This window comes from Topomyia yanbarensis, chromosome 2 (assembly GCF_030247195.1).
Source record: "Topomyia yanbarensis strain Yona2022 chromosome 2, ASM3024719v1, whole genome shotgun sequence".
NCBI lineage: Eukaryota > Metazoa > Arthropoda > Insecta > Diptera > Culicidae > Topomyia > Topomyia yanbarensis.
Window position 1 is genome coordinate 431,444,883 of NC_080671.1, and position 23,057 is coordinate 431,467,939.

Sequence of the window (23,057 nt, forward strand, 5' to 3'; positions counted from 1 at the left end):
GTTTCGCTCGCGTTTTCTGGCAAATTTTGACAGGAACCGAGCAAAACCCTGGCATAACTTGGACATAAACCGTGCAAAGATCCTGGCAATTCCTACCTGGTAGAATTTAGCACGAATCGAGCAAAACATCTGACAAAGATGTGGCAGGAAGCGTGCAGAGATCTTGGTCGTACATTTCTGACTGGATTCTGGAAAAAAGTGAGCAGCATCGGTTGGATTAACCGCTTCTGTTAGAAACGGTTGTTGCATTTGAGCGAATTCGTTGCCAGAATTCTCGCACAAATCGCGCAAAATGCTTGCAGAAACTCTGCCAGCATCAATTTCGCTTTGTTCAACTTTTGCTAACTTTCTGCTTGTCACGCTGACTGGGCCCCAGTGAGCAAATTTTCTGGCAGAGATCGCTCTGCTAGATTTTTGTAAGTCTTCTGCGCTTATCCTGTCGGGTTAGTTGAGCTAGGGCGAACTCGGTTTCGCTCGCGTTTTCTGGCAAATTTTGACAGGAACCGAGCTAAACCCTGGCATAACTCGGACATAAACTGTGCAAAGATCCTGGCGATTCCTACCTGTTAGAATTTAGCACGAATCGAGCAAAACATCTGACAAAGATGTGGCAGGATGCATGCAGAGATCTTGGCCGTACATTTCTGGCTGGATTCTGGATAAAAGTGAGCAACATCGGTTGGTTTAACCGCTTCTGTCAGAAACGGTTGTTGCATGTGAGCGAATTCCTTGCCAGAATTCTCGCACAAATCGCGCAAAATGCTCGTAGAAACTCTGCCAGCATCAATTTCGCTTTGCTCAACTTTTGCTAACTTTCTGCTTGCCACGCTGACCGGGTACCCAGTCACCGTGGCAAGCATAAAGTTAGCAAAAGTTGAGCAAAGCGAAATTGATGCTGGCAGAGTATCTGCGAGCATTTTGCGCGATTTGTGCGAGAATTCTGGCAAAGAATTCGCTCAAATGCAACAACCGTTTCTGAACGGGGTTTTGCTCGGTTCCTGTCAAAATTTGCCAGAAAACGCGAGCGAAACCGAGTTCGCTCTAGCTCAACTAACCCGACAAGATACGCGCAGAAATCTGACAGGGCTGCCAAGACTAACAGAAATCTAGCAGGGCGGTCTCTGCCAGAAAATTTGGTGACTGGGTCGCTTTGTTCAACTTTTGCTATTTTCTGCTTGCCACGGTGACTGGGTAGTTCTGTCAAACCATTCATAAATTGGATTTGGAATCCTAAATGATGTCAGTATGGATTCCAGCTCGAATGCTACAACCTATTCTGAAACCGATTTACTCGGAATCGGTTGTTGCATTTGAGTTGGAAACCACCCTCTAATAACGGTTGGTTTCAAAATCGTCCAATGAAGCACGTTCGTTGGACCAATTTGGACAACCTCCAAGTAACCGTTTAAAAAACCTCCATCATTGGACCCGTGTTGAATGATTTTAAAACAATTTTTTGGACGTCTCAGTGGGTACCCCTGAGACGTCCGAAAAATTGTTTTTATGTCGTTCAACACGGGTCCAACGATGGACGTTTGTTGAACGGTTATTCGGACGTTGTCCAAATTGATCCAACGAACGTCCTTCATTGGACGATTTTGAATCCAATCATTCTTAGGCTGTGAACCATTTGGCGATATTTAACCTTTAGTGAAAATTTGATAGTTCGAAAGTTATTTTCTCTTGAATGGAAAAATTTCACCGAGAGAGCAAACCATTTCAAAAGTTGACATATGGATAGTTATTTAGAATTGACAGCTGCTATGACCACAAGTTGGTAGAGGTGTAAACATTTGTCGATATTTTAAAATTAGTTTTTTTTCTTATTACATTAAATATGACAGTAAGCCCCGAAAAGTAAACATCTACAACATGAAATAACCCAAACAAATCATAACACAGCACGTTATCATTTCCATCTTTACCCCTTAATTTTGTATTGAAAAATATTGACAACCTCAATTAGGTACAGAAAATGTTTCCACCTTTTTATCAACGACACGACTAGACACTTGCATTCCGAAACTGCATCACAAATCTGACTACCCCTCAGTGACTCAGGTAACTGGTACTGTCAAATTTGATATTTGGTTGCAAAATGTGTGAGACTAGCATCACTTATATATATTTTGTTATTTTTCTCTAACAACCGTTTTGTTACCCTTGCAACCCCTGGTTACGCAGGATTTCATAAACAAAACATTTCGCTGTTTTTTATAAATTTATTCGACGTAATCGGCAGATATTTCATTCTGCCAAGAAACTCCCTGTGATTTTCGTTTCTAGCAAAGTAATGGATGTATTTAAAAAGATTCGTTTTATGGCGTCACACGGTCGAAACAACACCTCAGAGCATCTTCCAGACTCTATAACATCGGTATTCGCCTCAACGGATTTGAATTATAATACTAATTATTCTGTAATAGTGGTGTCCGTAGAAATCATTGGAATTGCAGTGAATTGTCCAGTGAGAGCAACAACTGTGTATACCAAATGTTTTGCTGTTGCTACTTTCAACCAAGGAACTTTTGTTTTCTAACTTTAAGCAACTCTATAACAGATTCATCAGGCAGTCAGCCCCTGCTGCATGGCTTTCATTAAACTTATTGCCAATCAAGAGAAAATAGACGAATATGAGCTATACTTAGTTATTAATATTTAAATTTCATTTGTTTTGTGGTTTAGTTGATGGTGGTTGTGAAGATGACGTATTTTGTAGCCCAACGAAACTAGTCAAGTCTCACCTGTGCAAGATCGGTGCCATGGAACGAAGGACTACTTGCCGGCAAAACACTGTGTTGATAGTGCTGCATGAGGTTCCGCTAGTGTCCTATACTTTTCAATGTTAATAAAGCCTCCAACTTTATCAAATCCTGCGTGACGTTCACCTTGGATACGGATATTTGAATTGGGCACGAATTTTAGCAAAGGAACTATTATTTGACACGTGCGTCCAATTCCCGATGATTTCTGAGCCAGTCTACCAGTCTCGAAAGGCATTGAGCTAGGACTCACGAGTAGTCAACAGTAGGAGTCTTACTCAAAACACTACTAACTTTCATGCTATATGATGACAACAGCCACATGATTGTTTATAACCACTTATAGAATTATGAATTAGACTAAAAGCTAATAAATATCTTAAAAATATTTATTAGCTTTAATATTGGAAATTTGAATGAATGTATCCTTAAGAACTAACATACGGTATATAAAAATAGACTTGATATATTTCACGTTACTCATACAGTTTAAATACTTCGTCTAGTTTGTGCATTGAAATTAGTCAGTACGAGCCATAACTGAATACGGATTCGCTCAGATTTCAAATGATGTTTTCCTTCCTACCAAAGTTTTTTTGGCGCAGCACAGAGGAGTAACTAGAACAAATTCCAAAAACCAAAATATTTTTTTTCGATTTTTTGTTTCGTTATATTTTTTTACATACCTAAGAACCTACTGTATAACGTGGCAAAATTAGGAGTATATCAAAAATTGTTAAAGAATTTTTACATGTATGCCCAATGGTGATATTTTAAGGGATATTTTAATCGTTTTCGTTATATATTCAGCAAAATCGCTTTCTAGTGATGATGACTGTATTAAATAAGACAATAAGGTTTGTAATAACAAACCTAGTTCAACACAACCGTTTGTTTAACTTCAGCTTAAAACTAACTAAAAAAAGTAAACTTGCTGTGTATTGCACCAACTTTAAAAAATACCTTGTTTTAACATTTTATTCCAAATTTGAATTATAAAAGCGAATTCTATACATTTCTTTTATAAGAAATGTAAAAAGTTACATTATACGGCTAGATCCGGCAAAGTTGCTGAAACAGTATTACAAAACAAGATTTCAGCTATACAAAAAATATTCGAACTCTTCCGATCCTGTCCGATCCGCCAATCCCAAGCGATTTGAAAATATTGAATTTTTTTACTAATTTGAGGTACACTGAAATGCTGTATGGCCAAATATTATGTTTACCAAAATGTATCTCTATGAAAATATGCACAGGCGTCCCTTTTCTTCTCCCTTTTCCACTGATCAAATGTTTATGCAACTGGAAAAACAAATGTATTCACAAAGATCACCTAGAAATTACTAGTATTCGAAAGGATATAGAAAATTGGCCTCTGCACTGGTAGGTGGGTAGATGCCAAATTGTTCCAAAAACTAGTAATTGTCTATTTTTAGTTCATATTAAGGCATAATAACAACAATTGCAGCAGCAAATAATTTTGGCCAGGATTCGACCCCAATTACTCCTCTGTGCGCAGATTTGATTTTTGTGAAAGAGCGATTAGCCGGCAACGATAGCCCAACAATATAAAGTCGACAATGTGTAAAAAATAACAAATTGATAACGTAACTCTAGATAGATATGCCATTACTGTAGCCCAATTGAACTTTGTTCCAATAAAATACCGGATCGAGGAGAAGATGGTGTCTTGAAGGGCTTCTACCTTATTTAGCAATTTAGACTTCTTAAAATGAAATGTATAGCATATTGCCTGCCTCTACTAATTGTATTCTTGAAGTAGCCGTTTTAGGACATATCACGCTCCAGTCGCACAACACGTTCATTTTATTCGATCTTATTTCCAGAACATTATCGCTGACGCTGTAATGATCAGTGGTGAAAATCGCGTAATATTACTGCGCAAATTATCCTGCACCGTGGAATGTAAAGCAGCCATACTCCGAATTTGTTCAATATTTATATTGCTTTAGCTTCAAATATTAAAGGAAAATTTCTTTTCGTTGAATGTATACATGAAATCTTGGCGAGTAATCGTTTTTTGAGAATTTCGTAGCATTGCAGTGGATTATACAGACAGCGGCTGAAATAAAGAATGTATTGAATAAGAGCGGCACTTATTGTATTAGAACTTCTCTTAAATTTTCTTCTGTCCTGAGGAAAGATAATATAATAACAGTCCGTTGCCTCAGGCAACTCATTAACAACCAGAGGTTGTTGATTCCCGAAGCAGTGTTGCTTGAGAAATTTATTTTTGACAGTACCGAGGGGTGACTCAATTTCCCGGTAACTGGTGGTAAATTGCACGGAGACCTTTTTTCTCGGAAAAAATCAAGAAGTGGCTGGTCGTGTCGTTGTTTTTATTCTGCATCATGGGCAAAATTTTAACCACAGAGAACAGACATCCATGATCGAACAAAAATTTTTAAAAAAAGGTGTGTAAACATTTGAATTAATATACTAAAAACACTAGCGCCGCCACACCAACCTATCCCAACTATCCGTCAAATCGATTCCGGAACCGGTTCGAAATCCTGGATGGATTCTGCATGGAATCTAGCTCAAAGAAAACAACCAATTCCGACTCTATCGGTTGACGCATTTGAGCCCGGAATTCATGCTGGAAGTCCGAATCGGTTCCGGACTAGTTTGACTGGGTAGAGGAATAACCGCTGTCAATTCTGTCGCACTCAGCCACAAAAAAACATGACGACAGTAGCGCACCTGGTTTAGATATCCAAACTACCTTCGAAACCGTTAGAGATTTTACACAAGTTGAATACTGAAGATGGACGTCTGTTCTCTGTGTTTTAACCATTGAGCCACAGAGAACAGACGTCCATCTTCAGCATTCAACTTGTGTAAAATCTCTAACTGTTTCGAAGGTAGTTGGGATATCCAAACCAGGTGCGCTACTGTCGTCATGTTTTTTGTGGCTGAGTTAGACAGAATTGACAACGGTTATTCCTCTACCCAGTCAAACTAGTCCGGAACCGGTTCGGAATTCCAACATGAATTCCAGCTCAAATGCATCAACTGATAGAGTCGGAATCGGTTGTTTTCTTTGAGCAAGATTTCATACTGAATCCATTCAGGATTTCGAACCGGTTCCGGAATAGATTTGACGGATAGTTGGGATAGGTTGGTGTGGCGTCGCTAGCGTTTATCGTATATTAATTCAAATGTTTACACACGTTTTTTTAATATTTTTGTTCGATCATGGATGTCTGTTCTCTGTGATTGAGCTGTCAAATTTAACTATCGCTCTGTCAATTTTAACCATGCTCCAGAGTAGGATTATTTAGCAAATAACTTTCGAAGTGTTAGATTTTAACTAAAAGTTAAAAATTTCACCAAATGGTTCACAGCCTTAGAGAGCATACCCCGGTCAAAGCATTCGGAATGCTGAATGGAGTCAGTATGGATTCCAAATCAAATGCAACAACCGATTATGAGTCGGAATCGGTTGTTGCATTTGATTTGGAGTCCATAGAGTTCTAGGCAAACCATTTCACGCACACCACTATAGTGGTTTGTTTTTCTCCAGCTGTCATATGTAAAACTGTCAGCCAATTTAATCATTTGAAATAGCTCGCATGAAGTATTTATAATGGTGCTGAAATGCTCTTTGTCGCTGTAAAAGTCATTCCGAAGACGTATAATGCCGGTTGGTCAGGTTCCATCACGAAAATAATCCGACTGAAAAGTTATTTTCGATTTTTTTTTCTCCACCTATGACAGGTGGAGGAAAATAAATCGTCGAACACACTAATACAGTTACATATTGTCAAGTACTCTATACTGACTCCATTCAGAAATCCGAACCGGTTCCAGAATGACCCTCTAAGAACGGTTGGTTTCAAAATCGTCCAATGAAGGACATTCGTTGGACCAATTTTGACATCGTCCAAATAACCGTTCAACGAACGTCCATCGTTGGACCCGTGTTGAACGATTTTGAAACAATTTTTTGGACGTCTCAGTGGGGAGTTAAACCGAGATGCATTATAGTATAGGTGTTCACATTCGTCGCGTTTGAGTGTGTTGGTTTGTTGCTAGAGAAATTAATCATGGCGGTCCAGGACCGCGAAGCACATAATGAACAAACCGACCAATCGAAACGAAGCTTGTAAGCACGTGGTAAAAATAAGTATGGCATCCGGGATCCTAAAAGAGCAAATCTAGAGAAAATTTTCAATAGGACGTAAGTAACACTGAGAGATTCTCTTTGTTGTCTTTCTCTTCTGTTCATTACTCGGTCATTTCAACATTTACTACTCTACTCTTTGCATAATATTCTAGTAAAAACCGTCGGCTTTCGATATGTACTGGAAAATTAGTGCAAAATGCTGTAATGACGTCGTAATAAACGAAAGAGAAAGTAAACAAAGAGAGGCTCTCAAAGTTACTTACGTCCTATTGAAAATTTTCTCTAGAAATGTTTACATCACTAACCAATCAGAATGAAGTATGGGACCACGTGCTTCTGTTTTCTTCTTGTTTGCCCGAAAAAAGTGACAGCATATGCACACATAGAAAAAAAATGTGCACACCTGTATACACCTCGGAGTTGAACTGGGCACCCACTGAGATGTCCAAAAAATTGTTTCAAAATCGTTCAGCACGGGTCCAATGATGGACGTTCGTTGAACGGTTTTTTGGACGTTGTCCAAATTGGTCCAACGAACGTCCTTCATTGGACGATTTTGAAACCAACCGTTCTTAGAGGGCAGTATTCTGAATCGGTTTTTGATTTTGGGTTAGATCTCTGTCAGAAAAAAAAATTATCATCAAAATGATTCAAATTCAGCGGCACACCTGCATTACCGATGATAGAGCACCAATCCAGTTAAGCTCAGCAGGAAATGAACCGGAATTCTGGCTGGTTCCAGTTCGTATTCCAGCTCCAGTGACACAACTGATTCCCGGTCAAACCATTCGGAATTTGATTCGGAATCCTGAATGGAGTCAGTATGGATTCCAAATCAAATGCAACAACCGATTCTGAGTCGGAATCGGTTGTTGCATTTGATTTGGAATCCATAATGGCTCCATTTAGAAATCCGAACCGGTTCCGGAATGAGTTTAACTGGGTTCTAGTTAGAATCGGTTGTGTCACTGGAGTCGGAATACGAACTGGAACCAGCCAGAATTTCAGTTCATTTCCGGCTGAACTTTTTTGGGAATAAATAATTTATTAGGCAACCCACTGAGACGTCCAAAAATTTGTTTCAAAATCGTTCAACACGGGTCCAACGATGGACGTTCGTTGAACGGTTATTTGGACGTTGTCCAAATTGGTCCATAACGAATGTCCGTCATTGGACGATTTTGAAACCAACCGTTCTTAGAGGGAATCCATGAGACGTTTCTGATCAGCTGATTATTTCTTGTTTACTTATTCTGACGTTACTCCGAGGGGTGCGACGTCCGACAATAGACTTTTCTACGGCTCATGTACGTACACGCCACATGACACAAATACTACATCACAAGCTGGTGGAAAATAATAAACAAAGACGGCAAAAGTAAATGGGATTGTTTTCAACCAGGAAACTTCATTAGTATTCGTGAGACCGGTCGACAAAAACTCAATATCGTTGATTCGATCCAACATCAAACGAATCGGACTAACAAAGTTGTTTGTCGGACGAGTTTTTCTGTTCGCAGGAGAAGACTTGTTGACAGAACCCACCGCTGAATTGTCAAAGAAACGTCTAATTGATTGCCTAATAAATCAATCAGGCCACCCTGCATTCGTTTACCGTGTGACCCGTCTGCAGTCTGTCAATATTCAGACACACCACTAACAAAACAGAAGACGCTTTTTTGGGCTTGTTCAGTTTTATTAGCCTGTGCCAGTACTATCGTAAGAGGCAATATTTGAGAAGCGTTCCAGCAGATTTGAAATAATGGAAATACCTATGTGGTCACAGGGTAAGTATTGCTTTTTACCCGAGAATGTCGATGAGCTGAAGATTGCAGCTATAGTTTCCACCAACAGTCAAGGCGGCGAATGGTGGAGGAACAGTTTCCAGTAACCCAGAGGAAAGCGATGACGAACCGGACTTCACCAATCACAGTTATGATCAACAATGTTACGAACCGTCAGACGTTGGTACCGATGGCCCCGGAGATGATCAGTTAGATAGTGTTCCTCTAGGTAGAACCTACAAGCCTCAGGATCTCTACCCGATGGCAAATTCGCATGGTGCAACAACCTGGCCGCTCGAGTCCTACCACCCGGTGTACGTCGGAAACTTTAAAATGCTTTCCTTGGAGGAGGAGGCATGGTACGAGCAGGTTTCTACCTACTTTGCCTACAAAGGGTTGTTAACAAGGATGGTCTACTTCCATCAGCTTGAGAAAAAATTGTTTTCCCAGTTTCAGAGGAACCACGCTTTGCTTGATATGCTTGTTTATTTTACCTCAAAACGAGATGCGGATAAAGCGATTAAACTTTGCCATAGAGACTCGTACTACGGACACAAGTTGAATGTGCTCCCAGGGCGCAGGCCGGTTTATTTCGATAGTCAAAAAAGCGTTTTACTGTTCAAGAAATACAACGGAAGGTTTTGTAAATCAGAAACATTCGTCGAGCAAGATTTGTCTACTTTTGGTCAAGTAAAGTTTATAATGAAAGACTCTCTGGATAGAACGTTGGTTGAGTTTGTTTCTAAGCAATCAATGTTAGCGGCTGTTTCCACACAGTCTACGTTCGAGCCAAGTGTAATCGAGGGGAATGTTATGAAACAGCGATTCATTGAACAGGACGTCAAATTAGGCATTGAATGGACACTACAATCGAATCCTTCCTTCATGGAAATGAAGCCCAGGCGAATAATACTCCAGTATCTTTACGAAGGAAAACGGCCTTTGGTAGACACGTCATGGATGAATAATAAATCACCTATGCCTTGTGAACTAGCTGCGACTAATCGTCGAAAGTGGAGACAAAGAAACCGAATATTGATAGGCAGGTACATAGCGAAAAAACAAGCCAAAGATAACAAAACAAAGGCAGAGGTCTTCGAAAACCCGGAGAAAATTGGATCAAACGCTTCTTCAGTTGATCCACCTGCAGAAAAGCCTGTTGTGAAGCAAAAATCATCAAAGCAAAAACGGGCGGAGACGTTACAACTGGTTAACAATTTCATGCGCAAGCACGGAATGCCACCAAAGTCAATGACGGAAATTAATAAGCAATGGGAAAAGGCGAAGCTCAAAAAGTCGGGCGGGAAAGCGAAGAGTGAATGAAATTAGAACGATAACGACCGAGTGATACTTTTATTACAGATATTTCACATGTATACTTAAATAAAACTGTTGTGAATTGCATTGGAATTTCCGCAAATCATAATAATTGCATTTTCTCCGTAAGAATTAGTGTTCTCTTATTTTCATCCAACGTCGTACCCAGTCTAACTTGCCGTCTTAAAAATCCAGATGAAAATATTTTTAATTTGACAAAAGAACTAAAGCGGTTTAGCTTAGCTTAGCTTAGTTGACCGCCCGTGATTGATCAAAGCCTGTTGAAATTGCATATTGAACCAATTGTATGATACTTGGGAGTAGTTTATCATACTCAACGTGCAACCTAAAGAGACTAAGATTACAAGTATGATCAATAACGTAGATGGCCACGCCCATGCAGGTCAATTTTGGGATGGGAAGGAATGTTAGTTCAACACTTGTGACTATTATGACCGAGGAATTCTCTGCATCATCCACAAGTGTCACAGGATAGGATTGGTGTTAGTAGGTAGGGAGATGAATCAGGATATATCTTGGTAGATATTGTGATTTAACTAAGTACTCACACGCTTTGTCTTTTCATTTTAGATCAAAGTTTTCAGGTACCTTCAGTAGAAATATGAATCCATTCAAATAAGCATTTTAAACATTATTCTTCCGTGCGGCGTAATGAGAGGATAAAGCAGCGTGGAATGTGATAGAGGTCTATTCATCTATAGACAATATGATCTTAGCAATATGTACGAAGTCGCTCGCGATCAATTTCCGAGAATTCGAAACGAACAATTTGAACTCCGAACAGCCGGCCATCGGGAGTAATGCTTCTTATTAACACTTCAATAATCATTTTATGGAATGTTCTGGATGAAGAATTCGGTAGCGCACATCTATCGATAAGAATTGACATAGGAGATGAAATACCGCTGATAGAAAAAGAGTCAACCAGAACAAAGTGATAACCCTGCTGAACGAGATCTGATCACAATACTTTTTTTTATAATTATTAAATTTATTTAGGCCCAAATGCGGTAGCTCAACGAGGCCCATTGTTCGTTTTTTACAATAAATAAAAAAAAACAACTATGTTAAGTTTTTTGTCTCGTTTAGACGCAGCTTTCTGCTGCGTGTTGAGATCCTTTTTCTTGCCAGTGTTGTCCACTGCCATTTGAGGTTCGATCCGTTTGTCTTCTTTTGCGTTGTCGTTCATGTCCATGTCCTCATCCGTACTACTTTCCTGCTGCTCGCGGTCAGATGTTCCAGTTTGTGTCTTACTCTTATCGGTCGTCATTGCATGTTCGTATTTTTCGGCATTCGTTTCGTTGTTGTTGTTGCTGGTTGTTGGTGCTTGATCCGAAGATGTTGGTTTTGCAGCTGTTAGTGGTTTAGCGTAAGATGGTTCTGGGCTGATTTCAGTTGGATTGGTTAAGTTTTCCTTAACAGTTTCTACGCAAGGTTTTCCGAGGTGCAGCTTCTTCGTGCAGAACTGGCACGTAGGAATTTGCCCTGGGTACGTGACTAGCAGGGCCGCAGAGAGAAAATACGGGCCCGGGGGTTCAACGTACGGGCCCCCACCACTGTGTATTGCCTGAGTACAAAGAAGTTAATGTTTGAAATCCATTGGAGTTCACTGATATTATATATAGTACACTGAAATTTTGTATTTATGTCCAGTTTTTTGCTCTAGTTGTTTGTAGTGCCAATGAAGGAAAAAAACGTAGAGCTTTTCATACTTAGGAAGTTTTTAATACCTCTTCGACAGTTTTGGTGACTTTGAAAAGCGCCATTTTTGTCAAATAAATAAATAAACAATAGTAAAACTAAATATTAAAAGAATGTACAAAAAAACTAAAAACAACAAAATCAACCAAATAAACAAATTAATGTCAATTGTCAAAAAATATTTAATCGAGAAAAACCAAAACAGAACCTATAAAAAGAAAACAAGAAATTAGGAAAACATAACGCAAAGATCAAAGAAGTCGAACATTATTGAACAAATGGTGAAAATAATTAAAAATCGGTAGTAAAGTAGGAAAATTTTTAAGAATCAATGAAAATGAAAAAAGCTACTAAAAAGAATACAGACATTAATATGAAAAATGCATAAAACTGATAAACTCGATAAATCAAGAATAATAAAACTTATTTAACATTAAAAACAAGACATATTAATATAGAAATAGCAAGTAAATCGTTAAGAATGCATAAAATTAGAGGAGTATATATAAAAAACAAGAATAAAAAAAACCGTAGAAAAATTGACGAACCGAAAAATTTTGAAAAGCAGGAAAATTGGAATGATGAAAAGACGAAAAAGTAAAGAAAATTGAAAGTATTGAACAAAAACGGAGCAAACAGACCAAATGGAAAACAAAAAATAGTAGAAAAAGCCAACATGGCATAATATAGAAACACACAAAATGAAGAAATTAACACGAAGGAATGAATAAAATGGATTAAATTGTTCAAAGAATAGAAAAAAAACACTAGAAATTCTATTTGAAAAAATATGAAAAAATGCAAAGTGGAAAATGGTCAACAGAAAAAGTGCTTTCAAAATAGGTTAAATGGAAAGAATGAAAAAATAACTGTAACGAATTAAAGTTTAAGGAAAATGTGTACAAAATAAAACTATGTTAAATGAACGATGGGAAAAAATAAAACTACGTTAAACGGAAAGTTAAAAGCTAGAAAATAAGGAAGAAAATACGAGGTAAAAAATTAAACAATAAGATAAATTAAAATGAATTTAAATAAGTAAAATTGCTTTGGAAATGCAAAAAATATGAACAAAAGGAAATAGAAAAAGGTTATGATAAGAATAAATATAGTAAATAGACAAATTTTAGAAATTAGATGGAATGACAAAAGAAACAAATAAAAAAGCAGGGTATTAAAATATGAAACAATAAGAAAAAATAAATAAAGAAAGCAGAATTTCCTTGAAAAATTGCGAATAAAATGAAATAACAGAGAAAAAACTATAAATACAAGTTAGTGATAGTGATAGCAATAGAAAAAAAGCAAAAGTAAGGAACATGAAAAGAGGGATGAAATAATTGTTTGGAAAGAGATAAAAAAGGCAGATTTTTAAAATTGTAGAAATACAAATGCTAGATCAATGAAATATTAACAAAACAAAAAAATCCATGTAAAAATGAAAAAATGGAAAAAAAATTGAGAAACATGGATCAAATTTCAAATAAGGGTTGTGGTTGGATTTTACGCTACGCTGATTTCGAAAACATTCATAATCCTATAGAAACATGAATTATTCTGTTATTTGTGTTGGTGTGTTAGCACACCTTAAAAATTTTTACAAGAATGTTGTAACTGATTTCTAGTAAATAGTTCAAAAATAAAAATAAAATCGTCACGTTCAGGAAGCGTCGGTCAAAATCTCACGCTAACTTCTCCAAAACGAAAAGATTATGTATCCGGATTTAACTTGCTACATTAGTTAGCTGCTAACTATTTGATTTAGTTTGGTAGCAGATTTCTCTCGAAATGAATCAAACTATCTTTCTCTCTAAATTAATCTAACAAAATTTAGTTTCTCTCGAAATCAATCAAACAAAATTTAGTAATATAGTTGAACGTATGCTTCTTACAATCATTGTCCGCTGGAGGATTGCGAACTGAGAGATCTTCTCTTCATGCTCTAATTGCTGTTATAATGAAAATGTTGATAAAAGGCCGAATTTGAATGAATTGTAAAGAGTATTTATTTTTTACATCCCTGGACGCTTTGCAATAGTTACTACGTTTTTACAAGGCGTAGGTTAGAATTTTGTGACAAAATGCTACGAAGAGGAAGAAAGGGGTCGAAAATCGCCGAAAACAGCATTTGTGTACGACCCCTTGACAAAAATGTTTCGATATCATCTCGTATCTGAATATGATTTTTTATGGATTTTGTGGCAATGAACGTATACGTATAACCATATATATTAAATTTTAAATTTTAATTTTTAATTAATCCCGAATTATTTTGGTATATAAAGAGTTTTTGATGACTCATTTGACCAATTGAGCTCTAAAACAGAGGTAGGGTAACCGCCTCTAGTGGTACTGTGACCAGCAGAGTTTTACTGAGCAGGGGATAGACTTCAAGAGACACATGGGTATGCGTTGAAATCAATTAGAATTTCGAATTAAATTGATCACTCGACAGAATTTTGGAGCGCTTCCATGGCTTTTTATTGTATAAAATGCTTAAAAACAAATAAATATGCACTCTTTATTTCTTAAGGCTAGTTTACAGTTCGGAAAACGTGTCACGGGATTTGGGTCCCTGTGTATTTTAAATGGAGCTCGGGATTTCAAATCCCGTGACGGGAAATGAGTCTACACAAAAATGACAGTTTTCCTGAAGTGTAAACCCAACCGCGGGAAACATCACGGGATTTTAAAACTCTCCACACAGAAATCCGGCCGGGAACAATTCAACACAAATTGTTTCCGACGGGGAAAATAGTATTTTTAGAAGGTTTGCGATTTGCTGCAAGTTGGATACTGTTTGTATTTTTAAGAAGCAGCAGAGTTTTTGGTTTGACAGTTTGGAGAGATCTCGGCGGGAAATTTTCCCTGATCAAATCCCGACGCAAATCCCGTGCGAAATCCCGTGATCCATTTCCCAAACTGTAAACTAGCCTTTATGTAGCTCGTAGCACTAGGAGAAAAAATATCTTATTTTCTTCACATTCACCGTAGTTTGGTAAAGCACTCCACTTTTCTGTGCCGTTCACATTTAGTTGCATGTTTTTTCATTTGCATTTTGTTGATTTAGTTGAGTGTAGTACTTTGCTTCCTCGGATATTCACAAAGATTCTAAAAGCACCAGCCACTCTCGCTGTGAAGGATAACCCGAGCGAGCTTTGGTCTGCTCCACAGTAAACAAACAAGGGGAGAGAAATCACACTTCAGTTTCTTTCGAGAATCTTTGTGAGGAACATTGATCCTTTGAAGCGAAGGTTCAATGGGGTAAAGTAAACCCAAATGGCACTTTTAAAATAATATTTGCCAACGCCAAGAGGGTCCTCCTTAACGATTTGGGCCTGCAACCCGAGGATGATGTTTACGAGGACTGGGGGCTGGACGATGCCTGGTAAAGAAAAGGGTAACGCAAAATTGCAAAATTATCCAATGGATTCTTCCCGGCGAATTCGGATTTACCTGAACGAAGACACGCAACACTTTCGATACTAATCCAGCACTTTCAACGATAGGAAATTTTATAGAATTTTAAATAAAAAAAAGATTTCATATTGGAGAAATTTGAAGACAACTTCATGACTTCTAATCAATCCATTTAATTGTTTAACCCTTACAAGTGTGATCATATTTTTGTTAAATTAAATTTTAATTTTAATTTTTGGATTAATCTCGAATTATTTTAGTATATCAAGAGTTTTTGATGACTCATTTGGCCAATTGAGCTCTCAAATATTTTTGTTTCGATTATAGGTATTTTAATCTTAAGGTCATTCGCTTCTTCATTCAGGCTAGGAATTTTCCTATAAAAATCTCTATTCCTGTGTGCGGGGTTGGGATTCGAACCCAGGTGAGCTGCGTACAGGGCATTCGATGTACAAATTCCGCTATGCTCGCTCGAGTCTGATCTTGTTTCGACGTGAGAATTAGGTTTGTATAAACATAGTTGATATCAAATATGCAGTAGTTTAGAATTTTCACTATTCTAGTTACCTCATACACAAGATATTGAATTTGCTCAAATAAATTTTTGTCGAAAAAGTATTTGTCAAATTTTAATCTATGTTAAAAATCCGGGCCCCCTTCAGAACTCCGGGCCCGGGGGAAACACCCTGGCCCCCCCCCTCTTGGCGGCCCTGGTGACTAGTGATGTTTGATGAATGAGAACATCGTCACTTCCTAACGCTGTGACGGTTATGTATGAGGGAATTGGCTTGGTCACACGCATTCTCACCACACGAACACCGTTAGGGATGCCCGGGAAAAAATTCCTCCAAGTCTCATGTGTAACGGAGTCTACTTCTCCGTATTTTTGCAAGCATTTTTTAATCGCGCCGTCAGGAGTACGCGTAGCCAAATCATGGACACGAACTTCTACAGCGCCGTTCTCGATGTATACGGGAATGCTATATTTAACATTGCCGCATTCGGCGGTGTGCTGCATGTTGTTTCGCGAGGCGAATGACTCAGCTTGGTTAATGTTGTTGAACGAAATCAGCACGCAATGTTTGATATGATGCATTTGAAGGGTTTTCACTTCAGCCAGATTGAGTTTCATCTGCACTTTTAATAACTGTTCCACTTCCCGAATGGCTGGTCTTACGGGGCATTTCGAAAAATCTACAGCAACACAGTTCGGCCGTATCTGGGTTGCTTTTTGCTGGGCACCGTCACTCATCACTAAATCGCACAGTAGGTATAGGCTATTGTTATATGGATTGCTTGTGTGATAGGCACCGATTGATTTTTAGGTAGAATTGACTGTTTCACTTGCGCGGGACGATTTTTTTGCTTCTGCTCAGGGCGAGATGTGAAGACAAACTGGGATCACAATACTTGTACGACCCGAAAGAAATGCAGGAAATCTTCGAAGAGATGATAGAAAAGGCATCCTACGTGGTTAAAAACAAGAAAGGAAACTATCTGATAAGATGGTGGTCTGAAGAGCTCTCAAAACTCTACGCTATTAAGAGAGAGGCTTTGCGGAAATACAACAGAAATAAAACGGAGGGAAACTATTTGGAGCTCCTGAAAAAACGAGCTGTTTTCAAAAAGGAATTTAGGAGAATTAAAAGAGCATACGTAAAAGAGCTCTCGGAGAAAATTGACGAGAGCACGCCTCCGAAACAAGTCTGGAACATAGTTAAGGGAATAGATTCGTCACTGACAGGAGAAAGCAAAAAGTCCACAACACTGAGCCAGGAAGCGGGATCCCAATTTATGGGCCACTATTTCGGAGGAAAACTCGCATCGTTAAGCTGCCCAGTCGTTCAAACGAAAAGGGGTTTAGAAGATTTTGAGACTACGCTGAAAGACATGGAGATTCTAAAGAGTTTAAGAAAGAAGAAAAACCACTCGGCTCCTGGAGAGGACGGAATGTCGTACTACATACTCAAAGGCCTAAATATGGACCTACAGTTGAAGGTCGTCGAAATGGTGTCGCAGGTTTTCATGTCAGAGAGGATTCTGGAGAGATGGAGAATAACAATCAAACCGATCCCTAAACCCGGAACAGATCCTTCCCTCCCGAGCTCAAAGAGGCCAATTGCTTTTATAAACGTCAACCTGAAGCTGATAAACGCCGCAGTGAAGGACAGGCTCAGTTGCAGTAATCAACACGCTGATGCCGGAAACAACGTTCGGGTTCAGAAGCAACTGCTCGGCAACCACATGCATAAATTTCGTGGTAAACGAAGTCACAGAAGCGAGGAAACAAAATCTAGAATGTCTGGTAGTGTTCTTAGATGTCTCAAAGGCGTTCGACTCGGTCAAAACGGAAATGCTGTTAAACACCATGGTGAAACAAAGGATCCCTGGAAAACTAATTTCATGGATATACGACTAGCTGAAGGAGAGAATCCTGGTCCTGAGCACGGAACAAGGAAAAATTTCGACTACAGTCAATCAGGGGTTGCCGCAGGGTTGCCCGCTGTCGCCAGTCCTCTTTAACCTCTATACTACAAGTCTCCATGATGAAAGCGGAGAAGACGGGATCCTGGTACAATTCGCCGACGGTTTTGCGCTAATCATCAAGGCACCATCACTTGAGATGGCGGAGAGTGTGGCAAACAGACGATTAGGAAGCTTGGCGATGAAGCTGGAAGCGATAGGGCTCATCGTCAATCCACAGAAGAGCGCGGTTGTCCCTTTCACTAGGAAAAATACAGAACACCTAAGAATCAAGCTCAACGGCCAAAGGATCACTATCGCAAATACCCACAAATACTTAGGCAACACCATCGATAGGGAGTTGAGACATCGAAAACACATTGAGGACGTATGTGAAAAAGCCAGCAGAAAGATGCCGTTGCTGAAGGTACTAGCAGGAAGGCAAAGCTACTCTAATCCGGAAACACTGATCAAAATAGGGAACGCGCTAATACGAAGCAGGCTAGAATACGGAGCAACGATATACGGTAGCGCTGCGGATACAAATCTCCGAAAGGTTCAGGTGGTTCAAAACAGCTATCTGAGGACGGCGATGAGATTCCTAAAAACCACACCTGTACACGCGGTACTACCCGGTCAGCGTGGCAAGCAGAAAGTTAGCAAAAGTTTAGCAAAGCGAAATTGATGCTGGCAGAGTTTCTGCGAGCATTTTGCGCGATTTGTGCGAGAATTCTGGCAACGAATTCGCTCAAATGCAACAACCGTTTCTGACAGAAGCGGTTAAACCAACCGATGCTGCTCACTTTTATCCAGAATCGAGCCAGAAATGAACGGCCAAGATCTCTGCACGCTTCCTGCCACATCTTTGTCAGATGTTTTGCTCGATTCGTGCTAAATTCTACCAGGTAGGAATTGCCAGGATCTTTGCACAGTTTATGTCCGAGTTATGCCAGGATTTAGCTCGGTTCCTGTCAAAATTTGCCAGAAAACGCGAGCAAAACCGAGTTCACCCTACACTGAACAAAAGTTGTTGCAATATAGCGTATGATTTGTCATATGAATAACCCAAAAGCTCAACCACAGAGAACAGACGTCCATCTTCAGCATTCAACTTGTGTAAAATCTCTAACGGTTTCGAAGGTAGTTTGGATATCTAAACCAGGTGCGCTACTGTCGTCATGTTTTTTTGTGGCTGAGTGCGACAGAACTGACAGCGGTTATTCCTCTACCCAGTCAAACTAGTCCGGAACCGATTCGGATTTCCAGCATGAATTCCAGCTCAAATGCGTCAACCGATAGAGTCGGAATCGGTTGTTTTCTTTGAGCAAGATTCCATGCTGAATCCATCCAGGATTTCGAACCGGTTCCGGAATCGATTTGACGGATAGTTGGGATAGGTTGGTGCAGCGGCGCTAGTGTTTTTCGTATATTAATTCAAATGTTTACACACGTTTTTTAAATATTTTTGTTCGATCATGGATGTCTGTTCTCTGTGGCTCAACGTTGACGATTTCGAAAGGCGATCATTCGAAAAAATAATGACTTGAAAATCGAATGACATCATGTCTGTATTGGAATGAAGAGGTTCGTGATTTTCAAATGAGTAACAAAACGTCAAATGAATTGCTTGCATTCGAAAAAGGTAAACGATGATGCCTATGATTATCATTTCAAAAACCAGCAGTGTATCATTCGTGTTTCATCATTGTTTAGTATTTGGGATGAATCAAATGAAAATACATATAATTTTCACTGGAACGCCTAATGATTTTCATAGAGCTGTCAGAAATATGAAAAATTAATAATCAAACAAAATAAAATGGCGATCAACTACTGATGCATCTGCTTATGTGAGAATTTACTAACATATAAATATTTTATTTAAAATGTAAAATAACAATCTTTCGAAACATAAAAGCGGTCACCTTTTTTTATTTGTACAATGTGGACGTCAACAAACTGCTTGATATTTATTGAGTAAACAACGAACGTCAATATTAGCATTCTGGTAAGTTATTATTATTTTTAATGAAAATCAAATATTTCCAATTATAATTCTAGCAGCTGCGACGCTAATGAAACTACTAGAATGCAGAAGAAATAATCTGGAACCACAAGAGAAGGCGTCCTTGGAGCAAACACCAAAATCCAGCCCAATCCCCATCGGTTGCCATAACAGCGAAGATGAATTTATGTACATATCCGGTAATTTTATGAAACAATAACCAGCTGTTATTTCCCACTCTTCATAATCATCTTCCTGTCTATCCTGATGGATTTTAGGCAAATTAGAGCAAGTCTACATCGATGTAACATCCGTAAGATATTGGAGAGACTGGTACCGCCAACTTACGCAAAAACGAACGCGCAGGCGTGGTTAGCCTACGGCATACTCTCCCACCAAGCAGGGTATCTACGGTACCAGCAAATGATCACGTGTAATCCTGTGGGGCGATAAAATTTACGGCAAGAAACATTTCTTGGTACACAAAAGTCTCTTCAAATTTGAAGTATTCCGACTAATATCCTTGAATTATTATTTTCAGTTTCATGGAGAACAAATAAAATCTGTGTTAGAACCCAATTTAAGCATTAACAGCGGACACGTGTCACTATTGATGAGTCATTGGTTCGAACGGAAACTATCTGACGAAAGTGACGGTAGTTTATCGATCTCCTTCGAAGTCGTATACCAACATAAAGGCTGCCACCATGAACCACCCATTGAAGCTCTCAATTTTAGTGAATGCAGCTCAACTAACCCGACAGGATACGCGCAGAAATCTGACAGGGCTGCCAAACCAAGACTTACAGAAATCTAGCAGAGCGGTCTCTGCCAGAAAATTTGCTGACTGGGTATCGGAAACGGGGCAAATCCCAATGAAGTTACGGATCGAGTTCCTAGCCAAACGCGAAATCGTAAAAAGCACATACAACCAGAACCAGTTAGCGAAGTTCATACAACTCACCATAGAAAGGGAGGAAACAAGCGGCACTTTCCTATCAACAATCACAGACAAACACATTGATGTGGTCCTGCAAGTTCACCCGATAGGCGAAAACGTATCGTGGGAACTCAGACCGAACATGGAAGGATACGTCAGCATGCAGTCGAAAATCCGGCACTCACTGTCAGCACAGCAAAGGAAAAAGAAAAACGTACCAAAAGAGCAATGGAGGCAGCTTTTCCAACAAACCATGCAAACAGAATACCGGGATTATGTAAGAATATTCACCAATGGTAGCAAAACAGGAAACGGGACAGCAATCGCCTTCTACGATGAAACCGCCAACACCACAAAGACAGAAAAAATCAGTTCTGAAGTCACCATCCAAACAGCAATCGAATGGAGCATACATCAATCGTATTCAAAGGTAGTAATCTGACGGACTCAGCAAGTGCTTGCACATTACTGCAAAACAAAGAAGAAATCAGAAACAACTACATCGCCTGGAAGATCTTCGAGCTGTTCCAGCGAAAAGATGCAAACCAACTCAGGATACAATGGATCCCAAGCCACTGCGGAATAACCGGTAACGAGATAGTGGACACAGCCGCAGTGAAAGCTACAACCGGCAGACAAACGCTATACAACTCGCTGACAGTAGGAGATGCAACGTTAATGGCAAAGGAAGAAACCTGGGAAGATTGGTCGCGCCTGTTCAGCGAAATGAACCGAGAAAAGGGACGCGGGTATAAAACCATACAACCGCAACCACTCAAGACGACATGGTTCAAACACTTAGCCACAGAGAAACTTAGCAGTGAACGCAAGAGAGATTAAATATCTAAGCAGAATACGTTCTGGACACATGCTCACCAAAGATAGGAGATTCCACTGGAAATGGGAGGATACAGATCGATGTGACATATGCGACGAGGTAGAAGATATAAAACACATACTGTACAACTGCACAAAATTCAACACCATCAGAAGCAAATATCCAGCTCTAGAATATTTCAAACCTTTAGAAAAAATTCTGATAGAAGAATGCGAAACTAGTATGACACAGATTCGTCGCTTCCTAACAGAAGCAAAAATTTAATTGCAAACAAGCAAAACCGACAACACTGCCATAACAACAGCCCAGTTAAACTAGAGCACTCTAGTTAGAGTGTGGCCAAGAGGCCATGACGTATCCAAACGAACATGAAATTTGACGTATTTCTATTGTGTTTACGTCAAATTCCATGTTCGTTCGGATACGTCATGCCCTCTTGGCCACACTTTAACTAGAGTGCTCTAAGTTAAACTCATTCCGGATCCGGTTCGTATTTCTGAATGGAGTCATTATGGATTCCCAGGAGGGTGTCACTCCTGTCATCCGCTATGGAGATATACGGACTTTGACAGTAGTCAACATATGATGGGCCTAGCTGCATCTAGGCCCACGTCGCCCGTGCAATAGCATTGGGTTGTTTTGATTTTAACAAAGGCAGATCACAGAGAACAGACATCCATGATCGAACAAAAATATTTAAAAAACGTGTGTAAACATTTGAATTAATATACTAAAAACACTAGCGCCGTCACACCAACCTATCCCAACTATCCGTCAAATCGATTTCGAAACCGGTTCGAAATCCTGGATGGATTCTGCATGGAATCTAGCTCAAAGAAAACAACCGATTCCGACTCTATCGGTTGACGCATTTGAGCTGGAATTCATGCTGGAAGTCCGAATCGGTTCCGGACTAGTTTGACTGGGTAGAGGAATAACCGCTGTCAATTCTGTCGCACTCAGCCACAAAAAAACATGACGACAGCAGCGCACCTGGTTTAGATATCCAAACTACCTTCGAAACCGTTACAGATTTTACACAAGTTGAATGCTGAAGATGGACGTCTGTTCTCTGTGGGCAGATGTTGGCTAGGACAAAATGGATACCTAGCAGGGGGCTGTGGATTCCACATCAAATGCAACAACCGATTCCGACTCAGAATCGGTTGTTTCATTTGATTTGGAATCCATACTGACTCCATTCAGGATTCCGAATCAAATTCCGAATGGTTTGACCGGGAGTCAGGCGAGATGGGCCAATCCTGCCCACTGAGAAGTCCAAAAAATTGTTTTAAAATCGTTCAACACGGGTCCAACGATGGACGTTCGTTGAACGGTTATTTGGACGATTTCCAAATTGGTCCAACGAACGTCCTTCATTGGACGATTTTGAAACCAACCGTTCTTAGAGGGTGGCCTTAGCCTCCCTCTAAGAACGGTTGGTTTCAAAATCGTCCAATGAAGGACGTTCGTTGGACCAATTTGGAAATCGTCCAAATAACCGTTCAACGAACGTCCATCGTTGGACCCGTGTTGAACGATTTTGAAACAATTTTTTGGACGTCTCAGTGGGCTGTCATGTTACAGTGACGAAAGCAAAGGTAGGGTTACCAGATTGCAATAAATCGGAAATGAAAACTGTCCAGTTAAACT

General features: G+C 39.5%; 2 protein-coding genes and 1 long non-coding RNA gene across 6 annotated transcripts; 2 read left to right on the forward strand and 1 right to left on the reverse strand.

Moving 5' to 3' along the window:
- The first annotated feature begins 8,350 nt into the window (after nucleotides 1-8,350).
- LOC131685427 (uncharacterized) lies at nucleotides 8,351-10,898 on the forward strand. Of its 2 annotated transcripts, XR_009304799.1 has the most exons (3): nucleotides 8,351-8,702; nucleotides 8,770-10,527; nucleotides 10,608-10,898. XR_009304799.1 is itself a non-coding variant. In XM_058969129.1 (2 exons), exons 1-2 carry the CDS (start codon nucleotides 8,678-8,680, stop codon nucleotides 10,020-10,022), a joined length of 1,278 nt encoding a protein of 425 aa, XP_058825112.1. In that variant the 5' UTR covers nucleotides 8,351-8,677; the 3' UTR covers nucleotides 10,023-10,560. The 2 variants fall into 2 exon arrangements, 1 of the variants encoding a protein (XP_058825112.1); XM_058969129.1 differs by lacking the exon at nucleotides 10,608-10,898 and having other exon boundaries at nucleotides 8,770-10,560.
- Nucleotides 10,899-11,025: 127 nt separating this feature from the next.
- Nucleotides 11,026-11,884, reverse strand: LOC131685429 (uncharacterized). Of its 2 annotated transcripts, none has more exons than XM_058969130.1 (2): nucleotides 11,768-11,884; nucleotides 11,026-11,604 (listed from the first exon to the last, which is right to left on the reverse strand). In XM_058969130.1, the coding sequence occupies exons 1-2, from the start codon at nucleotides 11,801-11,803 to the stop codon at nucleotides 11,077-11,079; spliced, it is 564 nt and encodes a 187-aa protein (XP_058825113.1). In that variant the 5' UTR covers nucleotides 11,804-11,884; the 3' UTR covers nucleotides 11,026-11,076. The 2 variants fall into 2 exon arrangements, 1 of the variants encoding a protein (XP_058825113.1); XR_009304800.1 differs by having other exon boundaries at nucleotides 11,056-11,604; nucleotides 11,666-11,797.
- A 7,674-nt stretch (nucleotides 11,885-19,558) lies between these two features.
- Nucleotides 19,559-21,702, forward strand: LOC131685430 (uncharacterized). Of its 2 annotated transcripts, none has more exons than XR_009304801.1 (4): nucleotides 19,559-19,629; nucleotides 19,683-19,826; nucleotides 19,905-20,104; nucleotides 20,168-21,702. It is a non-coding gene; the product is annotated as an uncharacterized LOC131685430 (long non-coding RNA). The 2 variants fall into 2 exon arrangements; XR_009304802.1 differs by having other exon boundaries at nucleotides 19,567-19,629; nucleotides 19,686-19,826.
- Nucleotides 21,703-23,057: the final 1,355 nt, after the last annotated feature.